Source organism: Branchiostoma lanceolatum, chromosome 7 (genome assembly GCF_035083965.1).
Source record: "Branchiostoma lanceolatum isolate klBraLanc5 chromosome 7, klBraLanc5.hap2, whole genome shotgun sequence".
Lineage (NCBI taxonomy): Eukaryota > Metazoa > Chordata > Leptocardii > Amphioxiformes > Branchiostomatidae > Branchiostoma > Branchiostoma lanceolatum.
In genome coordinates, this window is record NC_089728.1 from 23,157,587 (window position 1) to 23,182,146 (window position 24,560).

A 24,560-nucleotide genomic window follows, 5' to 3' on the forward strand; every position below is an offset into this window, starting at 1 on the left:
TTCTTTTGAGAGTTTGAAAAAACCTGGAAGTGGATTCGATCGTTTACAAATGTGAGGTTCTTTTTTTAGTCCAACCTTGCGACCTTTGCCCTCTAGGTGGAGAACATGGCGACCACCGACGTCCAGTTTTCTTCAGTCAGCACGAAAGCTGACCCTAACGAGCGACCAGTGGTCATCGTTGGCCAAGTGCCTAACTTAAAGAAAGTTGATTGGGACAGCGTGCGGGGCAAGCTTCACCCAAGGGTGACGGCTGAGGTTTGGAACTTCTTTTTATCTCTGCTAACACAGTGCTCGGGGAGGTCGGATATAAGTTATAACGTAAACTTATGTCGTGTTGGTAAAAACCAGATTTCTGTCGGGTTTCCACAGCAGCTTTTAGCGATGTTGGACCCGATACAGATCCAGAAATCAGGCCAAATCAATGGACTTCGCCCGTTGCTTTCCCGATAGTCCTCGTATATATTACCGACGAACGTCGGGCATGTACTTTGCACTTGAACTTTGAACTTTATTCACCTTTGAAGCGGTGGCACATGATTCGGCAGCGCCGAGTGCTAAATTTGTGTGGGATAGGGGATGTCTCCAAGTCGGCGTATGGCCATCACAGATGGGGTACGAGGGATGGGGCATGAGACACGGAATGTACCATTTTCAATTGTCATGTGGGAGACTGGAATTCATTGCCTCAAGAAGTCAGGGAGATAGCTGACCCTCCCAATTGCAAGTTCAAAGAGGCGGTGCTCCTGCACCTCAGAGGACAATAAAAGCGCAGCGCACTCCCCTGGGCGCTTTACCCCAACAAGAGGGGTGTTGCCCAGTAACAAATCAAGATCAAGAAGAAGATGTGTGGGGGTGTGTGCGGCCCCAAACAGAACAGCGTGGAGGACAGTATTCAGCAGCCAGCACGCCATGTGCTTAACAGAACACGAATCGAACAGGTTTTCTATGCAGTTCTATGCGTTGCTAAGGAATCCCCCTTTGCACGGCAGCGGGATGAAATTTCATCCGACTTTGACAGCTACGTGAAGCCTGTTTGGGGACCTTTTTATGAATGTTGCGTTATGTGTACCAGACGGGAATACCATGTAGTCTCGATTTCATCCATTTTAAGGGGTTTCACAACGATTCAAGTTAGGTTCGTGGTCATATCCGCTATATAGTGAGATTATCAATATGGCAGTGCCGTACCCGAGCTACATTTTTGACGAATTTCAATTTCGGGGGAATTGCATTACGCCCTCGATTTTATCTTCAGTGACCAGTACGTCAGAATCGTTTAATCTTCTAGTAAAACTCATCTGAAAATCTTGTTGGTTTGAAATCTGGAAGGGTTTGTAATTCCATGTCTATTGAGGTCACCTTCTCGATTATGTTACACCAAAATGTTGCAAGGCATTGGTGTAGTTGATTTGAGTGCGGTCGACTTTTGACAAAAGTTGCGGTACGGAAATGCCTCTCCAGCATTGTCGAAGGGAGCCTACAGGAACTAATTGCGTGAAGACGGACAGAAAATACACAAAAATCACCTAATTTCGGGTCGTATTGTTGGCCAGAAAGTGATAAACCATCGGTTCAGAAACCTACAGGAGTACAAAATAAAGCTGAAATATTGTAATTAACTTCAAATCAAGAAGATACACGGTTATATACTCCCACAACAAGCTTTCTTGCAAGGGGTGTTGACGCCTGGAGTGATGGAACGGTCTACTTTCTCTCGCGGAAGGAAAAGAAAACTGCGTAGAACTCTCGCCATGGCGTGCCGGCTGTTCAGAGCTGGAGGTGCCACGCGCCTTCCCAGAGCATGGGAGGAGGAGTGAGTGGGGATGTACAGCTACGGAAAGTGCGAAATTGTACGAAATGGAACAAAATCGAACGAAATGGAATAAAATGGATGAATTGACTTTATTTTTCGACAGTTGTACATGGTACAATGTATTGCAAGAATGACAAAAATATTCCTCAAACAGTGACTTGAAAAGAAAGGTAGCGAAATACGCACCTCCAAATTTTTGACGTCTTCTGTACGTCTTGTTCACGGAGTGACCTAGTCTCGCGAGAACACGAGACTAGGCCGAGACTTGTGAAGATCTTCCTGTCTCCCCCGCCTCCTTGCAGAGTAGGGGTACTAAGTAGGACTTGGGCAGCTCCCAACCTCCCAAGTCCTACTTACCCCTACTCCGCAAGGAGGCGGGGGAGACAGGAAGATCTTCACAAGTCTCGGCCTAGTCCTGTGTTCTCGCGAGACTAGGTCTCTCCGTGAACAAGACGTACAGAAGACGTCGAAAATTTGGAGGTGCGTATTTCGCTACCTTTCTTTTTAAGTCACTGTTTGAGGAACTGTTACTACACGTGACTGATGAATTTCTTCAACGAAGAATGACAAAGCAATCAATACAAAAATATTTATAAGCATCGTCTATTCTTAAAACTATGACTATAGGGATATGGATGTAAGAGGCGTAATGACATACTGTATGTTAAACGTTTCTGTCTGTAACCAATACATTCTCTCTTTTGAAAATCGCTACAAATGTATTGGCCTGAGTACGTAGATATGACATATATAAAAATGCTTTAAAATGTCTGTGTTTGTCTTTGGCAGGTTTTTTTAATACTAGATTTACAGATGATCATATTCATCAATTTTCGCCTATCTACACATTCTACAGTACTAGTATGGGCTGGCCATTAGAAAATGATAGTCATCTTCAACGCTATGAAGAGACATCGTCTCTGGTTGGCTGGTATAATTACATTATAATACCTCCCTTTTTCTATTTCTAGACTAGGCGGTGTGCACTGATTCTTAATTTTGTTATATCAACTAAAAAAGATTTATTACGAATTGATGAAAGATAATTTATTTTCCATTGTGAAATTGAACGAAGTGGAATGAATTTGAACGAAATTAAACAAAATGGAATTAAATCAAACGAAATGGATCAAAATTGAACGAAATCGAACAAAGTGGAATTAAATGGAATGAAATTGAACGAATTTGAATTTTGGTGGGGAGACTGTCCAGATCACTTGGCCAAGTCGGACCATCGCGGATGGCTTTGTGGCTCCGCCAGGGGACCGATCAGGGTGCGTGGGGTGTCAGGCGGTCCCGATGGTAGTGGGGGTGGCGGCGTGACGGGCTCGGGCGGGGACCGGCTAGGGTGTGGGCGGCTGGCAGGAGAGGTCGCCTCTGGCCTCCGATGTACACCCTGTCACCAATTTGCGGTGGTTTTGCAAAAAAAAGAAGGTTGCTCAACCTACCTTGAGAGAGTGGACATTTTTTTACTGGGTCGGGAAATGATGGCGAGCAATCGCATGTGTCTCGCCAGTCGTTTTGTTACCCCGCCGACAAGGTTGCCACTCCCGGGAGGGCAGCCAGGGGTCGACAACTGGCTTGGAAGGCGGACGCTCCTCCACTCTTGCGGGCAAAGACGACCGTGCCGAGGGCGACCGGAAAGAGTGCTGGGGCAAGCCTCCATGAGAGTGTGGGACCGTTCCTGCATGACGGGACGGCTTGGGGGTTGAAAGGAAGCAACAGTCGGGTGTAGCCAGTAATTCTGCGTTCAGGCTCCCGAGAATTCACCACGTTTAAGGCACATTCCCACCTTACGGCAGCGACGGACACGGCAGCAGCAGTGGCGGTTGCACCGGTCAAGGAGACTCGGCGGTCTGCAGGTGTCTCTCTCACGTGTCCTCTCCCCCTTGTGGGATTTAACGTGCACAGTGTGAGCGGCTCGGCGTGGTGGGGCATACGGCGCCTGCCGGCTGTCCACTCGACTGTCCTCTCCGCCCCTTAACTGCACATCGATCGGAACGGGGTCGGTCACCGTCCCCGCACCGGATCAGGACGCACTAACCACTGGGCTATTAAAGGTCATGACCCATGGCCATAGGCTGAAAGTTGGTGGCCCGTATAACTGTTACACAACGTTATAATTTTAGATATAACATAGCCGTGGCATAAATTGCCGACGTAAATTTTGTAGGGGTGAACATGACTAGCATTCCACGACCTCAAACTTTTGTCAAATGATTTTAACCTTTATACAACTGATGTATTATGAAGAATCCTGAAGGTATCTTCAAGGAGTGTTTCTCATTGATAATGTAAATAAGGACCTCATTTGCATAAATTACATCACTTCTCCACCAAAATAACTCAAGTTGTCCAATGTATGGCAGTCTTGTTTCACCAAGAAGGCTTTTTCATCAATTATGGAAATTAGGTCCTAATTTGCATTATTCATATTCAAGTGTGTTCACCTTCACTTAACTTCCAAATGCCGCAAATTTGCCACTATAGAATTATAATAATATGTCCCCATTAATCATGCAAATCAGGTTTTCATTTGCATACTTTTGTCCAACCCTGAGAAATGTGAACTGAAACCCAGACCCTCGAAACCCTTTCGCCACTGTTTCGTCGCACACTACCACGGACCCCGGTGGCGGAACAACTGGGGTGTGCATCGTTAATATATTCAAATTATCATTGTCTATGGCTTTAACAAGTTATCCAGAAGATATTCGGAAGTAAGGCTTGGATGGAAACCAAATTTTCACCCAAAACACACAAATTCATACGTTTTTCAGCCTCTATTTAATATCATTTCGATGCACATTTTGAGAAAAGTGTACTCAAAGCCAGACCCTCGAAACCCTTTCGTCACTTTTTTGTTGCGCACTACCACGGACCCCGGTCACGAAAGAACTGGGGTGTGCACTTAACACTCTCACAGTAACTACATCCACCACCTCATTCAACAAAGAAGTAATTGCATCATTATGTTCTGCAGACTTTCAAGGAAGCTGTGAGCAACTTGCACCCTTCACCGACTGACAGCTGTCCCCTCTGGTTAAACAATGCAACTGTAGCAGCCTTGCCCAACAAGGCCAGTCGACACAACACGCCGTCACGTGCACATGCCCTCACCAAGATCGTCCGCAGCTGTATGGCAGGCTGCAGGGAGGAGTGCATTGTGGTGAGTAAGACATGTCAGATGTCAGTTAATCATCACATGATATGCAAGGCTTCATGTCCCATGTCATATTGAAGTGACTAACAGTCACCAGGTGCTTAAATGGTATATTCAACTATATGAAGAATTTGGCGATCTTAGCATTCCATGAAATATGTAGAGATTTTTCACATTCAGTGGGCACACCCCAGTTTATTTTGTTTGGGTCTCAGTTTGAGGTTGCACACCCTCAGGTCTAGTCAAAACAACTGTGTATGGGAATGAAGGATATCCCTCTAGAATTCATTTATCACTAAGCAGTTTGCCATTTTATATTAATTATGAGAATCAGCTTGGCATTTACATGTTTGGTATCTGTGTTATGTTCTCCCTGCCATGAAAGTCTTGGACCGGAGTTTTTTTACGATTTCGTATGTAGGCCGACACCCTCATCAGGCTGACGGCTATAATGCCGCCAAGAAAAGTAGGACGGAAAATGTAATCATATCGGCGAAAAGCGTTTTCTGCTGCTTTCAGATGTACTTATCGGTATTGTCTGTTGTCCCTTTATTTGGGATAGAAACCATAGTAAATTTAGAAATGTAGATTTTGGACCCGAAAATTATCATTTTTTTTACACATTTTTGATCGAAACTGCTTGGAAAAAATGAGTGTGAATCCAAATTATTATGACGAAATTTTCTGGTCCAAAATTTACATTTCATTATGGTTTCTACCTAAACTTAAGGGACAACAGACGATACAGATAAATACATTGGAAAGCAACAAAAAAACACTTTTCGCCGATATTATTACGTTGGCGGAATTGTAGCCCCTCGGCCTGAGGGTGTCGGCCTACATACGAAATCGTGAAAAAACTCCATTCCGAGATCATAATGATGTGCCGCAGATTTTTAAGCTTTCCTGATTAATTATGCAAATTAGTTCATGATTTGCATAATTGGTATAATCATATGTAAATCTTGATGTAAGCTATGTACATATCAAAAATCATGATGATCTATCAATCCCTTCCTGAGTTATTAATAAATATTATCTTTGAAACTCTGAAACAAAACTGGCCCCTGCAGTTCCAAAAAATGCTGCTACATGTAGGGCACCCAAACTCTCATTCCAAATAGCTATCTAATCATGACCATAGCTTCTCTATACCAGGAGATATCAAAACCTTAAGTTTCGCTGCAGTACCTTAGGAAGTCGCTAAGGGGCCCAAAATCAAGTAATTTTTAGGTCTTATCCAAACCTATCATACTAAATATCAAAACCATCCATCCAGGCATTCTCAAGTTATGCCGACAGATACACACATCCTGGTATCAGACCTATCTGTCTGGTCTTACACAGAAAAAACTCACCAGTGGCCTGTGGGTTATGCATTGAGGTTAACCTGTTATGCAAACAAAAGATTGTTTTACCATGTTTACCTAGTGCAAGTCAATTTGTTTTACCATGATACTCCTTCATTGGACATATGTTTTATTATGAATGACTGACCTGATATTGTCTGCCTTTTCAGCTTGTTTGTGAGAAGAGTGAAGTCTTTGCTTCAGCCTGTGCTATCTCTAGGGTTTTTCCCTGTTTTTCGAGGAAGTCAGGAGCATCACAGAAGCGTAAAATTGTGGTGGAGTTTCTCCTTGTCGATGGAGGAAAGGAAAAGACCATCTCTGAGGATGAAGCCAACTGTCTCCAGGCAGCCTGTGATGCAATACGACTGACGGCCCAGATTGTAGACACACCCTGCAATGAGATGAATACAGATGACTTCTTGAATGTAAGATAGAAATTGTTTTTGGCAGATTTAGAATTAAGAGTCAATGGCAACAGAATGTTTTTTGTCTTTTTTTCAAAATATTGTCTGAAGTAAATTTTACGTGGTTAGGCAATTATCAACACATGGCTTGGCAAATCAGTACATCACTACATGGCTGCATTTGCCAGTACATGGCTGAATATACATGTATTGAGCACATATGGGATGACGTGAAAGCCGAGAGTCTTTTACATCATGAAAGATATCAGAAAGTTTTCTTTATTGTTACCTTAAGAAGGTTATGTTTTGGTAGCATTTGGATGTTTGTATATACAGTTGCAGGCAAAATTATTCACGACATTTTGGCCAAATGAAGAACGATACAACTGCAGAATATTACTAAATCATATAAGCAGTAAACAGACAGTTTATTACAATCTCATACTAGGGAAAAAGCGAAGATTTATCTCATAGTTCATCCAAAATTGCAACTTTCAAAAGGATCTTGGTTCATAGTGGCGAAGACACATGTACAGACCCAGACAAAAACAAGTTGTTCGTAGTATGAAAGTCTCATCTTAGCAAAGAAGGCTATTGTAGCAGTGTTGCTCATGAGTTATGTAAATGAGGCTTTGATCTGCATAATTTATTTCTTATGATGTTTGATTTGATTTGCTATCTATATCCTTCCTTGCATTATCAATGAGACATGATAAAACAAGAAATTTACATGTTTTTCTTGCAGGAAATTCAGACTGTTGGAAGCCAAGTTGGCATCACACCTGTGATCATCCGTGGGGAGGAGCTGAGACAGAGGGGGTTTGGAGGTGAGCTACATGTACATCTCTGAAGTCTCCTTCTCGTTGCAACAAACCAAGTTTCAGCAATATCTACATTTACCAATCTCAATCATTTATGTTTTCCATTTTCCTGTAGCATTTGTTTTTATTAAGAAAGTTAAGGTAGATACTGTTCATATCACAGTAGAGGCTCAGAAAGGAACTGTTATCTTATGAAACATGTCAGCTGTAATGGACTACAGAAATGATGATGCCATACCAAGGGTAGTTTGTAAGTTGAAGTCATCTGACAGAATGTACTGATGGTCCAGTCAGTGAAGATCACAGATGAGGTGCATGCGATGTGAACATGCATATCAGACTCTTTCTACCAGCTGCAAATGACTTCACAGCAATTGAGCTACAAATCTGTAATTTTGTAAGTTCCTGGCACTTTCTAGTGAATGTAATAATCCAGAATGATCCATTTGAAAGCGTGACATTGAGATTCTTTAAAGGCATCCAGAGCATTTTATGAGGCTTGAAACTTGAATGAAAAATTCCAATTTCTAGTCATTCCTACACATAGTAAGCTTCAATAACACTATACCATTACATATCGAAATCAAATGAGCAAAGATATGATGTTGTTGTGTGGTGAGAACTGATAGAAAATCCAAGCACTGATAGACTGATCCTGACTGTCCATCACAATTAGCGGTTCGACCAATGAGAGGGTGACTGCATGCCGTCAAATATTTGCATCTTTCTGTTTTAATTTTACATTTCTACGTTTTGATGGAGTTGGGCGGGGCTATAGTATCGGTCTATTTACACTAGGCGTGTGAAACTAAAAGATCACCATGTAGCTTATTTTTGTAGAGTACTTTTGATAAGAAATCTGCACGCAAATGTGGTAAACAGTGGCATTAAATGTCAATTTCACCAAGATTACAGCAACTAGAATATTTCCAGTTTTCAAGTCTCATAAAATGCTCTGGGTGCCTTTAAGGAAGATACGAAACTATTGCTTGCAAATGAAATGCCTTTCCTGTTGAAATATCTGTTGAGTGAAGAAGGTTCAGGGAGTTTTGTTGTGTTTGTGAAGGCATCTATGGTGTGGGTAAGGCGGCAGACCATCCTCCTGCACTAGCCATCCTGAGTCACAAACCCACGGGTGCTACACAGACTGTGGCATGGGTCGGCAAGGGCATTGTGTACGACACAGGAGGACTGAGTATCAAAGGCAAGGTGAGCGGACTTTCAATAAAAACTTGAACCTTGAGCTCATGACAAGTAGATTCTGTGGAACAGAAAAAAGAGAACTTTCTTCTTTCTCGTGATCTGGAAGCAACTTGCCAAGACTGTGTTGTAGAGCCTCCAACCTATAGAGATATACATTTTCATATGTGTGCAATTTCAGCTTTCTACAATTATAGTGTATAATAAAAGTACCCAAAAGATCCACTGGTGTCAAAAAGTATTCAATATTCTTCTACACTCTCCAAGAACACTCCAATAAAAGTGTTTATGACACCAAAATAAAAAATCTCCAGTTCCTATGTATTAAACCAAAATGATGTGAAATTTGTCATGTGTCTGACTTGGTCATGTACACATGCAGGCCCTCATTCAAGTGTTTGTCATACAGCCCTTCTAAACAATATTTGAAATAAACGTTTTTTTCTCAACCAAAAATGTTTACTCTTGAAGCATCCATTTTTAATTTTTTTTATATTTCACCCATACTATGGTTGAAATATGTTGTTTTTGGTCATGTCCTTGTTCTGTCAAATCTTCATTATACCATTATGTATAATATGCAAGAGTCCATTGTTCACCGGGGTAATTTTTTTTAAATTCAATTTTGGACTGGATCGATTATGCAAGAGTACATTTTTGTATTTTTCGACTGGTCTAGTTTACATGTACATGGAGATGGCACTGGAAGTTTCCATTCTTGCCCGTGGGGATTTTTTTAATTCTAATTTTGGGCTTGAGTGATTATGTTAAAGTCCATGTGTATGTATTTGAACTGGTCTATTTTACATGAGGATGGTGCTGGAAGAGTCAATTCTTGAATGGGGACATTTTCTCAATCATATTTTGGACTGGGTTACTTATGCAAAAGTTTATTTGTTAAAGTGGATGTAGTTTTGGACTGGTCCATATTGTGTGGAGGTGCCACTGGAAGAGTCCATTCCTGCATGGAGGGACTAATTGCTTTTAAACTCAATTTTGGACTGGGGTGATCCATTAGAATGGTCCATTATGTATGGGGTTGCCTGTGGAAGAGTCAGTTTGCAGAGGGGGGTGAATTGAGAAATCTCTATTTCTTACTGGGATGACTCTGCAATAGATCACTTTTGGGCAGAAGTTTTTTCTTTATATATCAATTTGCCCAAGTTTATTTTGAGACAGCCCATTTGTTTGCATGGGGAGGAGTATGTGCGAAACATGCTGTATTTGCTCAGGAGCAAATGACGGCCTTTCTAGTTACACACTATATTAGTCAATGAGAAACCTTTTGGAATGTTCCATTTTTGTACAGCGGTGGTTTTGGAACTGTTCAGTTTTGTATGGGGAGGGAGATGGAGTGAAAGATGCTGTATTTACTTGCACATGTTGCCTCTCTAGTTTTGTTGTATGCTACCTTAAGATAAGATTCTGCAGTTATTTGGATGATGTTTCTGTCTATGTTGTACCCAACAGACTGCCATGCCAGGAATGAAGCGAGACTGCGGGGGTGCAGCTGCTGTGTTAGGTGCATTCTGTGCTGCTGTCCAACAGGTAACATTATGTGTCCTCAATTATTTTCCATTTGATGATCAAGTCAGATTAAAGGTGCCTCCAACATCATTGCTTTTCTGTCGGGAGGACTTTTTGCACTGATGGTTTCACCTTTGATTTAGAGAGTCCTGGACATACAGTGCACGTGTAAGACATACATGTAAGACAGTGGGCATGACCCAATCAATTATCATCTGCTTCAAACAACTTGATTATCAAATACCATTATAATATGATCATATACAAGATTGAAAGGATGGAGAGTGCTTTCAAGCTTGGTTAGAGCGGGAGCTTGACAAAAGTAAAGTAAAGTAAGCTTGAAAGTCCATCTCATCATCATCTGTGTTAGTAGAACTTCTGAAGCAATGGAGTTTCCAATGCAAAAATTGGACCAAATTTTCAACCTCATCATCATATTAGACGAGCTACAGAAGAAAATTTCTAATGCTGGTATCATCCTCTGTGGGGATTTCTACAACTTACCCTTTCAGCCTCTGCTAACAAACCATCCTGAAATCAAGGAGGTTATATAACCTCCTTGCTGAAATGAAACAAGTTGTGACCAAACCTACCCAAGAAGATGTTACACTGGACCTTATTACAATGTAGTTCCAACACCTACAAACACTACCACGAACCAGAAATCATAGCCCCATTGGGTAACAGTGACCACAATTGCATCATTTGGAAGCCAAAGGTTAGCAAACCTGCCAACAACAAGATACTAAAGAAGCGGGTACGACCGCTGCAGCAGTCTGACTTAAGGACATTCGGTAGATACAGCTTGTACTGTTTCCATCGTCTCTGCCTTGAGAATTGAACATATAAAGTATTTTCCATCAACAATCATTGAGTATTATTACTATTATATGTCTCCATCCATGCAGGGCTTCCAGGACAACCTCCATGCAGTATTCTGTCTGGCAGAGAATGCTGTGGGTCCACTTGCTACAAGACCAGACGACATTCACAAACTCTACTCAGGACGGTAGGACTGGGAGTCTTGTTACTTAGTAATTTGATTCAGACAAAAACAGAGTACTGTATCTTACTAGACAGAATAACTGAAAAGTTATCAATTCAGTTATCAATTCATTTTTCATCATTCTTGGTTAAGCCTTTTCCTGAGACAGAATTACACGATTACATACCTTTGTAAAATGCAAATAATTTGCAAAGATTATATCAGTTGAACATCATGACCCCAATATTACAAGTTGCCTATAGCTATGATAGGGCAGAAAAAGGAATGCTGTTCTGAGGTTTACCACTTGAACTTACCTCCTATGGCAGGCAAATGTATTCCGATGCTGGGAAAATGTGGGAGGGCCCACAGAAGGAAGGTCTTATTATACATTGTTAAAAAAAATTAATCAAAAGTTGATAAAAAAGATATCAAAAAATGCTGCCTTGTGTTGAACAAGATCACTATTATGCATATTTCACTAAAATCAGGCTAAGATATTAGGATTGTACATTGGATCGTTAGGGAGGTGGAACCACTTTTGTAGGCCCTGTGTCATAGAATTTTTCATGAATTATCGTCTTGTACAAAGGTATTGGGAGAGAAAAAAAAATCAAGAGCCACGCATAACACTAAGTAGTATTTTTAAGACACCACCAGAAGTGCTGCAGAATACGTGTACCATGCTATTAGGTGAATGTCATTACCTTCGCCGAGAAGGTTATGCAGAGGGTAGCGTTTGTGTGTTTGTTTGTAACGTACAGCATAACTCGAGAAGGCATGGATGGATTGTCTTGATATTTGGTAGGTAGGTAGGTCTTGATGAGACTTGGAAAAGATTAGATTTTGGGTCCCCTAGCAGCTTGTCACGGTACTGCAATGGAACTTCCTGTTTTTATATCTCGTGTTCTGAACATGCTATGGAACTGATTGAGTGTTAGATAGCTCTATGAACAGAGAGTAAGTGGTATAGGTTTGGGCCCCCTAGCGGCTTTTTTGGAACTGCAGGAGCAGGTTTTGCTTCAGACTTTGTAAGGGAATAACTCAAGAAGGGCTTGATGGATGGTCATGATTTTTGGTAAGTTGATAGCTTTAGTGATGATGTACATGATTAGATACTTATTATGCAAATCAGTATCTAATTTGCATAATTAATGAGGAAAGTTTACACATCCGCCAAATTCCATAATAGGACTCTCAAACATGTGACATATGTAACTGAGGAGGAGAGAAATATTAATAGATATCAACTATGCAAATGAGGACCTCATTTGCATAATTAATGAGAAAATGCTATAACTCAAGATGGGCTTGATGGATGGTCATGATTTTTGGTATGTAGATAGCTTAGGCAATACTTTGTATGATTGGATGATAATCATGCAAATCAGACTCTAGTTTGCATAATTAATGAGACAATTTTACAAATCCACTGTGTTCCATGATATGACTGTTCAAATATGTGACATTTGTAACTGAGGAAGAGAGGAATGTTGATAGATAGAAAATATGCAATTGTAGGCCTAATTTGCATAATTAATGAGAAACTACTAGAATTCCATACAGGTAAATGATGGCAATTTCATACTTGTGGCATTTGGAAGTTGAACATCGTGTGTGAATGTGAATGTGAACATCATTGAATCACATTATGCTAATAAGGACCTCATTTGCATAATTGATTATTTATGTTTACATAACCTTTTTTAAGCTCATACTTTGGACAACTTCTGTTATTTGGGTGAAGACGATCAACTGGTATGATTTATAATTGATGAGAAACACTCCTAATACGTCAGTCATAAAGGTTAAAATCATTTGGCGAAGGTATGAGGTCGTGGAACTCTAGTTAGTCATACAAATTGTGGTTTCATTTACATCATCAATGAGTAAATACTACACAATGTACTATCATAATAATAACAATAGGCTTCTTTGCCAGGATAAGACTCGAACTTTGAACAACTTGTGTTATTTCGGTGGTGAAGAAGATGATCAATGTAATTTATGCAAATGAGACTCTTATTTATGTAAACAATTATCATCATCATATCTTGTCACTCCAGTTTGTATAAACAATGGGAAATATTTATAATAATTATTTTTGGGAAAATTTATTGTACCGACTGGCATTTCTAAAAGACAACGCTTCCGTATATCTAAAATACTCTTTTGTTTTATTTAATACAATATTTTCATTTTCTTTCTACTTCCATGTATTTCACAAGCCTGTATTGACGGCTGCTTGCACGTTTGCTGTACTCTTACCTTTTGTTGTCCAGGTTGTCTTTTTGGCAGCAGTAATTTCACAATGTTCTCTTCACTCAGGTCAGACACTGAAATTTCATGTCCTTCGTCAGCAGTTTGGATCGGTCAGAGAACCGAAAACACAGCGTTTTTTCCAAGACTTTACTTGGATTTTGTGTGTTTGATTTTTGACGTAACGGGAGAGCATAATGTGAATCCTGCGAGGCATGGTTGATGACGGAAATTTGTCCATGATGACGGAAAAAATCATTCTTTCAGTACAATCTTTCAGTCAATGGGAATTAAATCTGCTGCAGCCCCAAAATCACACCATTTTCCATCCATCTTTGCTAATACTGCATATTACATTTGACATGAAGCATATAACATTTCACAATAAAACACGATGTGAGTCAAACCTCTTGAAGCTGACCGCCTGTTCAAAGCGACCGCTTTTCCCCAGTCCCCTGAGTGGTGGTCATCTTGGGCAGTTTTGACTGTATATCAGTTGTTAAGGTCATGGAACCAACCTGCAAATGCAGAATGATATTTTATGTGAGATCATCAAATATTAACCATATTGATGGTAAGTTACCCTTTCAAGTACAACAGCGTACATGTACATGTAATCAACCATGAACATTGTTGTAGGACTGTGGAGATCAACAACACTGACGCCGAGGGCCGCTTGGTACTCGGAGATGGGGTAAGTTTATTACCTTCGTCAAGAAGAGTATGTTTTCAGGGTGGGTGTGTGTTTGAACACTCAACTGCATAACTCAAGTGTGGAAGGATCTTTGTGATATTTGGTACGTTAGTAGGGGTTAGCAAAAGGAAGGAATGATAATATTTTAGGCCCCCTGGCAGCTTTCCACAGTTTGGCAGTATAAATTCCGGTTTTGATATCTCTTGTTCTGGACATGATACGGTTGTAATTTTGGTGGTAGAAATATATAGCTCTTGTTTTGTTTTTGTCGCAAGTACATAAGTTTTGAGCCCTGAGCTTTGTGTGTGTGATCACAATGTCTTTGCAGGTGGCCTATGCTGCAAAGGACCTCCAGGCAGACATCATTGTGGACATGGCTACCCTTACCGGTGCTCAGGGAATCTCTGTGGGGAAATACCATGCTGCCATCCTTACCAACAAGTAAGTCTTGTGCCCTCACACCTTACAATGTAGACAAATGCTTACTACAACAATTTTTGATGTGCATTTCCTACGTGTACATGTACATTGTATTTTTCTAAATTAGTTGTAAGGTATAATGTTTTTAAAGTTGATAAAATTTTGAACTTATTAAATGGCTACCAGTATAATATAAGTTCACCCTCATCTTCAACAAATGCTTGTTAATAACAAGTTAAGAAAAGTACATGGAAAAATGCCTTGATTGTCCTTATTCACAAGAAGGGTGACACAAGTGACATAAAAACTACCAGGTAGTGTAGCAGGCCAGAGTATACCCTCCGCGCAGAATATCCTCCCACACTATAAGGTGTACAGTATAGGGCAGTGCCCATCTCCGTTTCATAGCCCTGGGCCACACTGTGGTGCAATCACTGCAGCAGGGGGCTAGTCCTAGCCTGGAATCCAGACCTATTATAGCTCCCGAGTCTCTCTGCGGAGAGAGACTCGGGAGCTATAATAGGTCTGGATTCCAGGCTAGGCTAGTCCACTGGCAGTGGAGTGTGTTTAACTTCCATACTGTTTCAGAAGTATGTACCATGTTTATAAGGTCTTTGGTATGACTCAATGCGCCTCTTGTCCAGAGGTGTCCTACTCGGGCACGAACTCGGGCCTTCTGGTTCCAAGTAATTTGAACCAGATGTGGTAAGTGACAGAAGAACAGACCACTACACCACAGGGACACCGCCCAGAATATACCCGGGTATATTCATGGTTTCATTCGAAATTCATGGTTTTGGCATTTGGAAGTAATGTGATGGTGAACATGGTTGAATATAAATCATGCAAATGAGGACCCGATTTGCATGATGTATATTTCATGGGGGTATGAGGTCTCTCTTGCCATATATTACATCAGTTACATGTAAAAAGTCTGAAAACAATAAGAATGATAGAATTTCCTGAACAATCATGAAAATTAAGTTCTTATTTGCATCACATTGTGTACACCTTTGCCCAAGCTACCTATACAAATATCATTGAAATCTGTCCTTCCTTTGGGCATTTATACCCCTTGAAAGTCATACAAATGCCCTTGCAGTTCCATAGCAAGCTGCTATGGGGCCCAAACCTACACCACTGTACATCAAAATCTACCAAAGACCAAAGATACAAAAAATGGAAGTCAGTCACCAAGAGGCCCAAAATTGATCTTTACCATCAAGTCCACAACACCTACATGTACCTACATACCAAATATCATCGCAATCCATCCAGAGGTTCATAAGATATTGTGCCGGCCACGCAGGCAAATGAACCAAAAACCATACCTCCATTTAATGATAATTTAATAATAAGGACAGGCACATGTTATCATATTAACTTACTGGACACAATTAAATTCATTTTGCCCTTAGTTTGTTTCCAATTGTCCCATTCAGCTTTTAGGTTTTTTTTTTTTTACTTGTTGCGTTATGTAGGAATCGATAAGGGAAATGTTTTGTGTCCAGCAAACAGTGGGACACAGCATGGTCTTAAAGGCAACCAAAGCAACATACTAGGGGCAAAAAAATGGAAATAAAAAAATGATGAAATCTTTATGGTAGGGACATTTACTAACATTGTTAAGCACATTTGCAAAAAACTTCATAGCTTGAGCATTTTAAAATCGCAGAAAATAGTGCCGTACAATAATTCCCTTAATTTCGTTACAAAAGCTATTTTTGCATCATGGACGTTGATATACATTGTGATAGTGTTGTCTGAACTAATCATGTATAAAAATGACTAAATAAATTGACTTTCAAAATCGGGTTTTCAGGCCGTAATATTGCTTGAGTTTCCTTTGAAATTTGATCCAGGAAGATCACCCTATGAAAGAAGGGAAAAGGAATGAAGCATTTGCTATTTGTCTTTTAGAATACTGTCAATTGCTTATGAGCCTCAAGTAGGCATGTATTCAAGGGGATGCCCTCTCAGCACTTTTCTCCCGAGATGACATCGCTGATGTCCTCGTTAAGGTTCAAGCAGAAACCTATCTATCAAGACCACCTGTTTATATATATATATGGTGACCCCGTAATAGCACATGACCACACTGCCCTCGTTATATGGATGAAATCCATGCACACATCTTTTTTTTTGTCCATTTCCAAAAAAAGACAAGTTTGGGACCATACTATAAAATCGTACAAAGAAGCTGCAAATGGAGCAAATATATGGAAAATAGATACTTAACAGAAAGCTTTCTTTCCTGTAGGAAAAAAGGCATTCTACAATTTAAGTACATCCAGTGTTCGACTTAAAATCTGTATGTTTTACTTCTTACATGTACTACTTGCTCATTGAACCAAGGAGGTTACAGTGAAACCTCTATATAAGTCTATACTTATAACCTCCTTGATCGAACATTGTATGTTTGAAGCTGCAAGCGAAGATTGGCATGCTATCAGAGGGATATCTACCCCTATTTTGCAGATTTAGATCACTTGTATGTTGACAGTCTTCAACCTGTTGCCTGTCACTATAACCGGTGAAAAGTTTCACACGGTTTACACAGAGTGCTTAAAGAGTAAATCTTTGGTCCAGTCTTAGTGAAATAATTAGTAAGTTGACCTCTTTGTGAGGTTCATGTTGTGCACACAAAAATGTTTAGTGCAATTTCTCGCCATGCGTATCAGTACAAATAAGTTGAAAAATGTATTTTGACCCTGATGCAAAGACATCAAAAGACAAAGAATAACATAATTTATGAAAGGACAGAAAGGAATAACTTCTTGTTTGTTATACCATGATATTTTTTGTGTTTGTCAGGCTCACATCAGTTTTGGGTTTCTCAGAGGTTGTCGTCCATATGATCAGATCAGTATGGCCTTACCAACAGAGCCTTTGTATGATGTGAATTCCTGTTGTGTTCAAGTGAGCAGTGGGAAGAGGCTTGTGTGACAGCAGGGCGGAAGTCAGGTGACCTGGTGCACCCCCTACCGTACTGTCCGGAACTGCACTTCAGCGAGTTCAATAGTGCTGTTGCTGATATGAAGAACTCAGTAGCTGTGAGTGGCAATTTCTTTGTAGATGACTGCATTTCATACTTATACAGCTCTATAATACAGTGTAAGAGAGGTTTCACTAGAGTTGTGTTAAGTAGTGATACTGACTCACAGGTACATGTACAGTACTAAAGAATAATGGTTGCACAACCACGGCATTTTAAAGAAAAGTGGAACAGAAATTAAAAGCATTTGCAAACAGATTACAATATTGTACACTTTGTGCTCAAAGCTTTGAATTGTGCAATGACCATGATTTTAGAGCTGTACCTGGTGCATCAATGTACTTAGGCCATAGCCTCTGTTGCAGACTTTTTTTTTTTCAACAAAAGCCTCGGTCACATACATCTCATATTCCGTAAATCGCACAATGATCGCAGGTAAACTTTAGGTAAAATCAGCTATTGCAGAGCGTCGGACGATGCTCAAAATTTTTCCAGCATTGTATGATTTTTCACATGTCCCTTTTCTGGATGAGTCGCCTGGCCGCTTTTGTGCTTCTTGTGCTTCTTTAACCGACCAAATGCGGATCTAGCTGTTAAATACTATAGGCTGTGAGGTCATTCACTGTAAAAACAAAATGCTAATACATGTAGCTGATATTATGCTAATATCTCATGCTATGTTCTTCTGCATACTTGATCGACAGGACAGGAACAATGCCCAGAGCTCCTGTGCAGGGCTCTTCATTGGCGCCCACCTTGGATTTGACTGGCCAGGGGTGTGGCTTCACATAGATATGGCAGCACCAGCACATGCTGTAAGTCCCGCCCACAACCAAGAACACACTACAGTGTACAGTACATGTCTGATAAAACACACGCTGTAAGTTTGGCCTGCACATGTTTCAACTTCCACTCACCAGCAGGAACACGCTACAGTGTACAGTACATGTCTGATAAAACACACGCTGTAAGTTTGGCCTGCACATGTTTCAACTTCCACTCACCAGCACGAACACACTACAGTGTACAGTACAAGTCTGATAAAACACACGCTGTAAGTTTGGCCTGCACATGTTTCAACTTCCACTCACCAGCAGGAACACGCTACAGTGTACAGTACATGTCTGATAAAACACACGCTGTAAGTTTGGCCAGCACATGTTTCAACTTCCACTCACCAGCAAGAACACACTACAGTGTACAGTACAAGTCTGATAAAACACACGCTGTAAGTTTGGCCTGCACATGTTTCAACTTCCACTCACCAGCAGGAACACGCTACAGTGTACAGTACATGTCTGATAAAACACACGCTGTAAGTTTGGCCTGCACATGTTTCAACTTCCACTCACCAGCAAGAACACACTACAGTGTACAGTACATGTCTGATAAAACACACGCTGTAAGTTTGGCCTGCACATGTTTCAACTTCCACTCACCAGCAGGAACACGCTACAGTGTACAGTACAAGTCTGATAAAACACACGCTGTAAGTTTGGCCTGCACATGTTTCAACTTCCACTCACCAGCAAGAACACACTACAGTGTACAGTACATGTCTGATAAAACACACGCTGTAAGTTTGGCCTGCACATGTTTCAACTTCCACTCACCAGCAAGAACACACTACAGTGTACAGTACATGTCTGATAAAACACACGCTGTAAGTTTGGCCTGCACATGTTTCAACTTCCACTCACCAGCAAGAACACACTACAGTGTACAGTACATGTCTGATAAAACACACGCTGTAAGTTTGGCCTGCACATGTTTCAACTTCCACTCACCAGCAAGAACACACTACAGTGTACAGTACATGTCTGATAAAACACACGCTGTAAGTTTGGCCTGCACATGTTTCAACTTCCACTCACCAGCAGGAACACGCTACAGTGTACAGTACATGTCTGATAAAACACACGCTGTAAGTTTGGCCTGCACATGTTTCAACTTCCACTCACCAGCAAGAACACACTACAGTGTACAGTACAAGTCTGATAAAACACACGCTGTAAGTTTGGCCTGCACATGTTTCAACTTCCACTCACCAGCACGAACACACTACAGTGTACATGTCTGCAAATTCACTAGAATCCAAACACTTGGAACTAGAGAGCCATTATTTATGAGCTTTACTCCCGTTCTCAAAAAAGGTTATTGTAACATTCAATTTACTATACAAACTATACGGCTATTGCATAAGCTTATTCCCATATTTATTTATTCAGATTTACCACATTTGTGGAAGGATTGACATAACAGGTGACACCTTTTCAAGATGTCAACCCAGACCAGACTGTTAGGTTTGGACCATCGCACACTGGGCCATGCCCCTACTCTTTTTCGAAAGGTGTGGTGGGTTCTTTAACATGCGCGGGGTGTGGCTCTTCTCCAAACACGGGACCTCCATTTAACGTCCTATCCAAGGGACATCCCTAACCTAATCTAGGTACTCATTTACACCTGAGTGAAGTGAGGAAATTTGTGTTAAATGCCTTTACCAAGGGCACAACGTCCGGGCGGATGTCCAGACATGTCTGGGAGCAAGCCGGGATTGAGATGGTTCCCTTGTTGACGGCGGAATGTTCTAGCCGTTACACCACACGATGTCACGAATCCATAGGCTAATTGCTTTTGTTGACTTGTTTTATGTATTATGATAGCTGATCGCTATTGAAATGTCTCTTATTACTGTAGGGTGAGCGTGCTACTGGCTATGGCGTAGCCCTGCTGCTTGCATTGTTTGGGCGTGCATCCGAGACGGATCTTCTCCAGGCTGTGTCTCCACTGGGACCTGTACAGAACAGGCAGGAAGACACCATGGAGAATGCATGCAAGAAACGTAAACTTGTGTAAGGATGAGGAAGCCCACTTTTCAATGTGGACACGGATAACACTGTTGTCCAACAAACTTTGAAATACCTTTAGTTTAACTTTAGGAGTTGATTCAAGTCATGCAGTTTAACTTCTTAGTGTCATGAGCTAGATGTTTAGATTTCCATACTTTGTACATGTAGTTTTAATTTTCAAAATCGACTGAAAGATATGGCAAAAATACAAGCATTCATACCATAATCATGATTGCAGGTGTGGCCACATGTAAGGGTAAAACACTAGGCTAGATACTCCATTACATCTTATACAATGTGATACACCATGCATGATGTTTAAAGACCATTTGGCACCAAAATACATTTTCCAATTATACTCAACAATAATTGTATTATTGAATCAACATACATGTTTGCACCAGATATACATTCTTATTGAACTAATTAAAAAATCATTTTTCCTGCTCGACATTTCCCCTGCGAGGTAATTGAATTATGAGTTGATATCCTGTATGTGACGTTGAGAGGACATGGTGACCAGTTTGGAAATTTGCACAAAAAGATCTCAGCTGACCAGCCAGCACCTAACTGTTCCTTTACACTAAATGCCTGTTGTTACATGCTGTCCCATCTATTTCCTGTTGTTACATGCTGTCCCATCTATTTCCTGTTGTTACATGCTGTCCCATCTATTTCCTGTTGTTACATGCTGCCCCATCTATTTCCTGTTGTTACATGCTGTCCCATCTATTTCCTGTTGTTACATGCTGCCCCATCTATTTCCTGTTACATGCTGCCCCATCTATTTCCTGTTGTTACATGCTGTCCCTGTTGTTACAATACTTACATGCTGTCCCTGTTGTTACATGCTGTCCCTGTTGTTACATGCTGTCCCATCTATTTCCTGTTGTTACATGCTGTCCCATCTATTTCCTGTTGTTACATGCTGTCCCATCTATTTCCTGTTGTTACATGCTGCCCCATCTATTTCCTGTTGTTACATGCTGTCCCATCTATTTCCTGTTGTTACATGCTGTCCCATCTATTCCCTGTTGTTACATGCTGCCCCATCTATTTCCTGTTGTTACATGCTGCCCCATCTATTTCCTGTTGTTACATGCTGTCCCATCTATTTCCTGTTGTTACATGCTGTCCCATCTATTCCCTGTTGTTACATGCTGCCCCATCTATTTCCTGTAGTTACATGCTGTCCCTGTTGTTACAATACTTACATGCTGTCCCTGTTGTTACATGCTGTCCCTGTTGTTACATGCTGTCCCTGTTGTTACATGCTGTCCCATCTATTTCCTGTTGTTACATGCTGTCCTATCTATTTCCTGTTGTTACATGCTGCCCCATCTATTTCCTGTTGTTACATGCTGTCCCATCTATTCCCTGTTGTTACATGCTGTCCCATCTATTCCCTGTTGTTACATGCTGCCCCATCTATTTCCTGTAGTTACATGCTGTCCCTGTTGTTACAATACTTACATGCTGTCCCTGTTGTTACATGCTGTCCCTGTTGTTACATGCTGTCCCTGTTGTTACATGCTGTCCCATCTATTTCCTGTTGTTACTTGCTGTCCTATCTATTTCCTGTTGTTACATGCTGCCCCATCTATTTCCTGTTGTTACATGCTGTCCCATCTATTTCCTGTTGTTACATGCTGCCCCATCTATTTCCTGTTGTTACATGCTGCCCCATCTATTTCCTGTTGTTACATGCTGCCCCATCTATTTCCTGTTGTTACATGCTGTCCCATCTATTTCCTGTTGTTACATGCTGTCCCATCTATTCCCTGTTGTTACATGCTGCCCCATCTATTTCCTGTAGTTACATGCTGTCCCTGTTGTTACAATACTTACATGCTGTCCCTGTTGTTACATGCTGTCCCTGTTGTTACATGCTGTCCCTGTTGTTACATGCTGTCCCTGTTGTTACATGCTGTCCCTGTTGTTACATGCTGTCCCTGTTGTTACAATACTTACATGCTGTCCCTGTTGTTACATGCTGTCCCTGTTGTTACATGCTGTCCCATCTATTTCCTTAAAAAAATCCAAGAACCAAGAAATCAGATTGATGAGTCGGTTAGAGGGGGCTGTATGTACATGTATGTAAGTTTGGTATCAGAGATCATTAGTGAATATAGATTGTGCCAAAATCTATGTCATATAGATAATGTCATTATGCCCTTATTTGCATAATGATATACATGTACTTCTGTAATACCTACAAGGTGATCACTGAAATTTAGGGTTAACATCAGTAGACATCAAAAATCATTGGTAAAGGCATGGAGTATCTCTAGTTCTGTCTGTACATGTGCTCCAGTGCATCAGATAATGCTGACATACAAATGTACCATTCAGTACTGTAGAATCACATCTTTATCTTGATAACAAAGAGGCTTCGGTCTTCCCTGTTGTAATGATGGACAGTCATATCATGGAAATGGTCAACATTTGGTGTGAACTCTACTTTGTCAAATTGAGTGAGAAAAAATATTGTTCAATAATCAGTATAAAAAGACATTTAGGATCTGCCAAGACATCCATGTGAAAAACAAGCAACTGAAAGATGACTTCCCGCAAAACTGTTGATTCATCTGTACATGTACATTTGTAGGCCTGCCCTGATAGTAAAGAAGCTGTTACTGTTCAAGCAAGTATCATGAACAATACATTAACATGTTTAGACAATACCTTGACTATGGAGATAACTAGGGCTCGCACAGTGGGGTCAAGCAAATATTTTGATTTAGTTTGAAACTACAGAATGATGCAGATACACTTGAAACCTATAACACGTTACATGTACCAATTTCCTTGCTGTCCACCCCAATACTTTTTGCTGTTCTCCAGTCCCACATGAGATGGTCCTATGATTAACAATGGCTGCTTACATCAGACTTGTGTGTGGACGTGAATACATATTAAGACAAAGCCTAGTAATAACATTGCTGCTTACTTTCATATTCACCACAATACCTCTGCCATACACTATCCAAGTTCAACACTTTCAACCTGACAAAATACAAGGAATTAAAATGTACATAACACACGTCATTACGTCTTACTCACCTTTCCTCCTCATCTTAACTCCAAACAAATACCCTTTCGTTGATATTCGTAGACTCCATGAAGACAACAAACTTCCAACAATACCATACAAGCAAGAACTGCTAACAAACAGAGTCTTCCCAACTAATGCCAGTGAACATACCTTCCTGGCAAGATTAAACTCCCAACAGAAAACTACTTCTGGAAAGTAACCACTGGAATGAAATTGCAACACCATGAACTTCTTTTGCCTTACAATTATAATTTAACCTGGACTTCAAAATGCTAGTCATTTTGAAGTCCCATCACGACCTAGCCACATGCCAACTAGACCCATATGAGTTACATATGGAAAACACTGCAATTATAGAATTTCCTCTTTACAACTCATTTGCAGCAGTTGGATCTGTGTACGTCTATGTCTAAGCTACCTGCTCAAATTGACAGAAATCTTTCCTTTCTTCACTTATCCTGTTTGAAATACTTTTATTAACTAGACAGGCCTCATTTGCGAGCATATACAGCATATTTCAATCTCCCTCCTAGTGCAAAAATGACGTTCAATATCAATATGTTGAAATTAACCATCACCCCGCTCCTAAATGGAATTGTTTTCAAAAAAATTGATACCCTATACAAGAATACATGTAGACTATTCTGAACACACATCTCCAGTGCGAAAGCTACCCCTAGACTCTGTACCAAATTTATTTGTTGTCAAATGCTACAATACATTACACGGACTCTCGAGACAGCGTAGCTGATATTGGAGAGTCTACATTTATGGACAGATACATATGAAATGGCAATTTACATAACAGTTTAAAGTGCATAAGACACCAATGACATCAAAATTAAGATTTTCCTAAAATTACATAAACCATAATACTATTGTGTAATAACGTAGAAATTTTCACAAATATTCACACTAAGGATGTTATTGATCATCGAAACATCAAAACATCATGCCTCCAGCTTTTGATTCTTCCCACCTTCTTGCCCACTCATGACGTCACAATGAACATGGCAGCAGATTTCG

General features: G+C 40.6%; 1 protein-coding gene across 1 annotated transcript; it reads left to right on the top strand.

The window, feature by feature from the left end:
• Positions 1-66: 66 nt before the first annotated feature.
• Positions 67-23,522, top strand: LOC136438206 (probable aminopeptidase NPEPL1). Its single transcript, XM_066432960.1, has 12 exons — positions 67-255; positions 4,797-4,982; positions 6,496-6,750; positions 7,475-7,556; positions 8,617-8,759; positions 10,221-10,298; positions 11,186-11,286; positions 14,161-14,215; positions 14,544-14,656; positions 17,556-17,688; positions 18,335-18,445; positions 20,328-23,522. The coding sequence occupies exons 1-12, from the start codon at positions 106-108 to the stop codon at positions 20,484-20,486; spliced, it is 1,566 nt and encodes a 521-aa protein (XP_066289057.1). The 5' UTR covers positions 67-105; the 3' UTR covers positions 20,487-23,522.
• The last annotated feature ends 1,038 nt before the right edge of the window (positions 23,523-24,560 follow it).

Excerpts from the sequence above, each read along its gene's own strand:
- LOC136438206 (XM_066432960.1), top strand. The coding sequence starts at position 106 with ATGGCGACCACCGACGTCCAGTTTTCTTCAGTCAGCACGAAAGCTGAC. Across the intron at positions 8,760-10,220 it reads GACTGAGTATCAAAGGCAAG|ACTGCCATGCCAGGAATGAA; the intron begins GTGAGCGGACTT and ends TGTACCCAACAG. Across the intron at positions 10,299-11,185 it reads TCTGTGCTGCTGTCCAACAG|GGCTTCCAGGACAACCTCCA; the intron begins GTAACATTATGT and ends CCATCCATGCAG.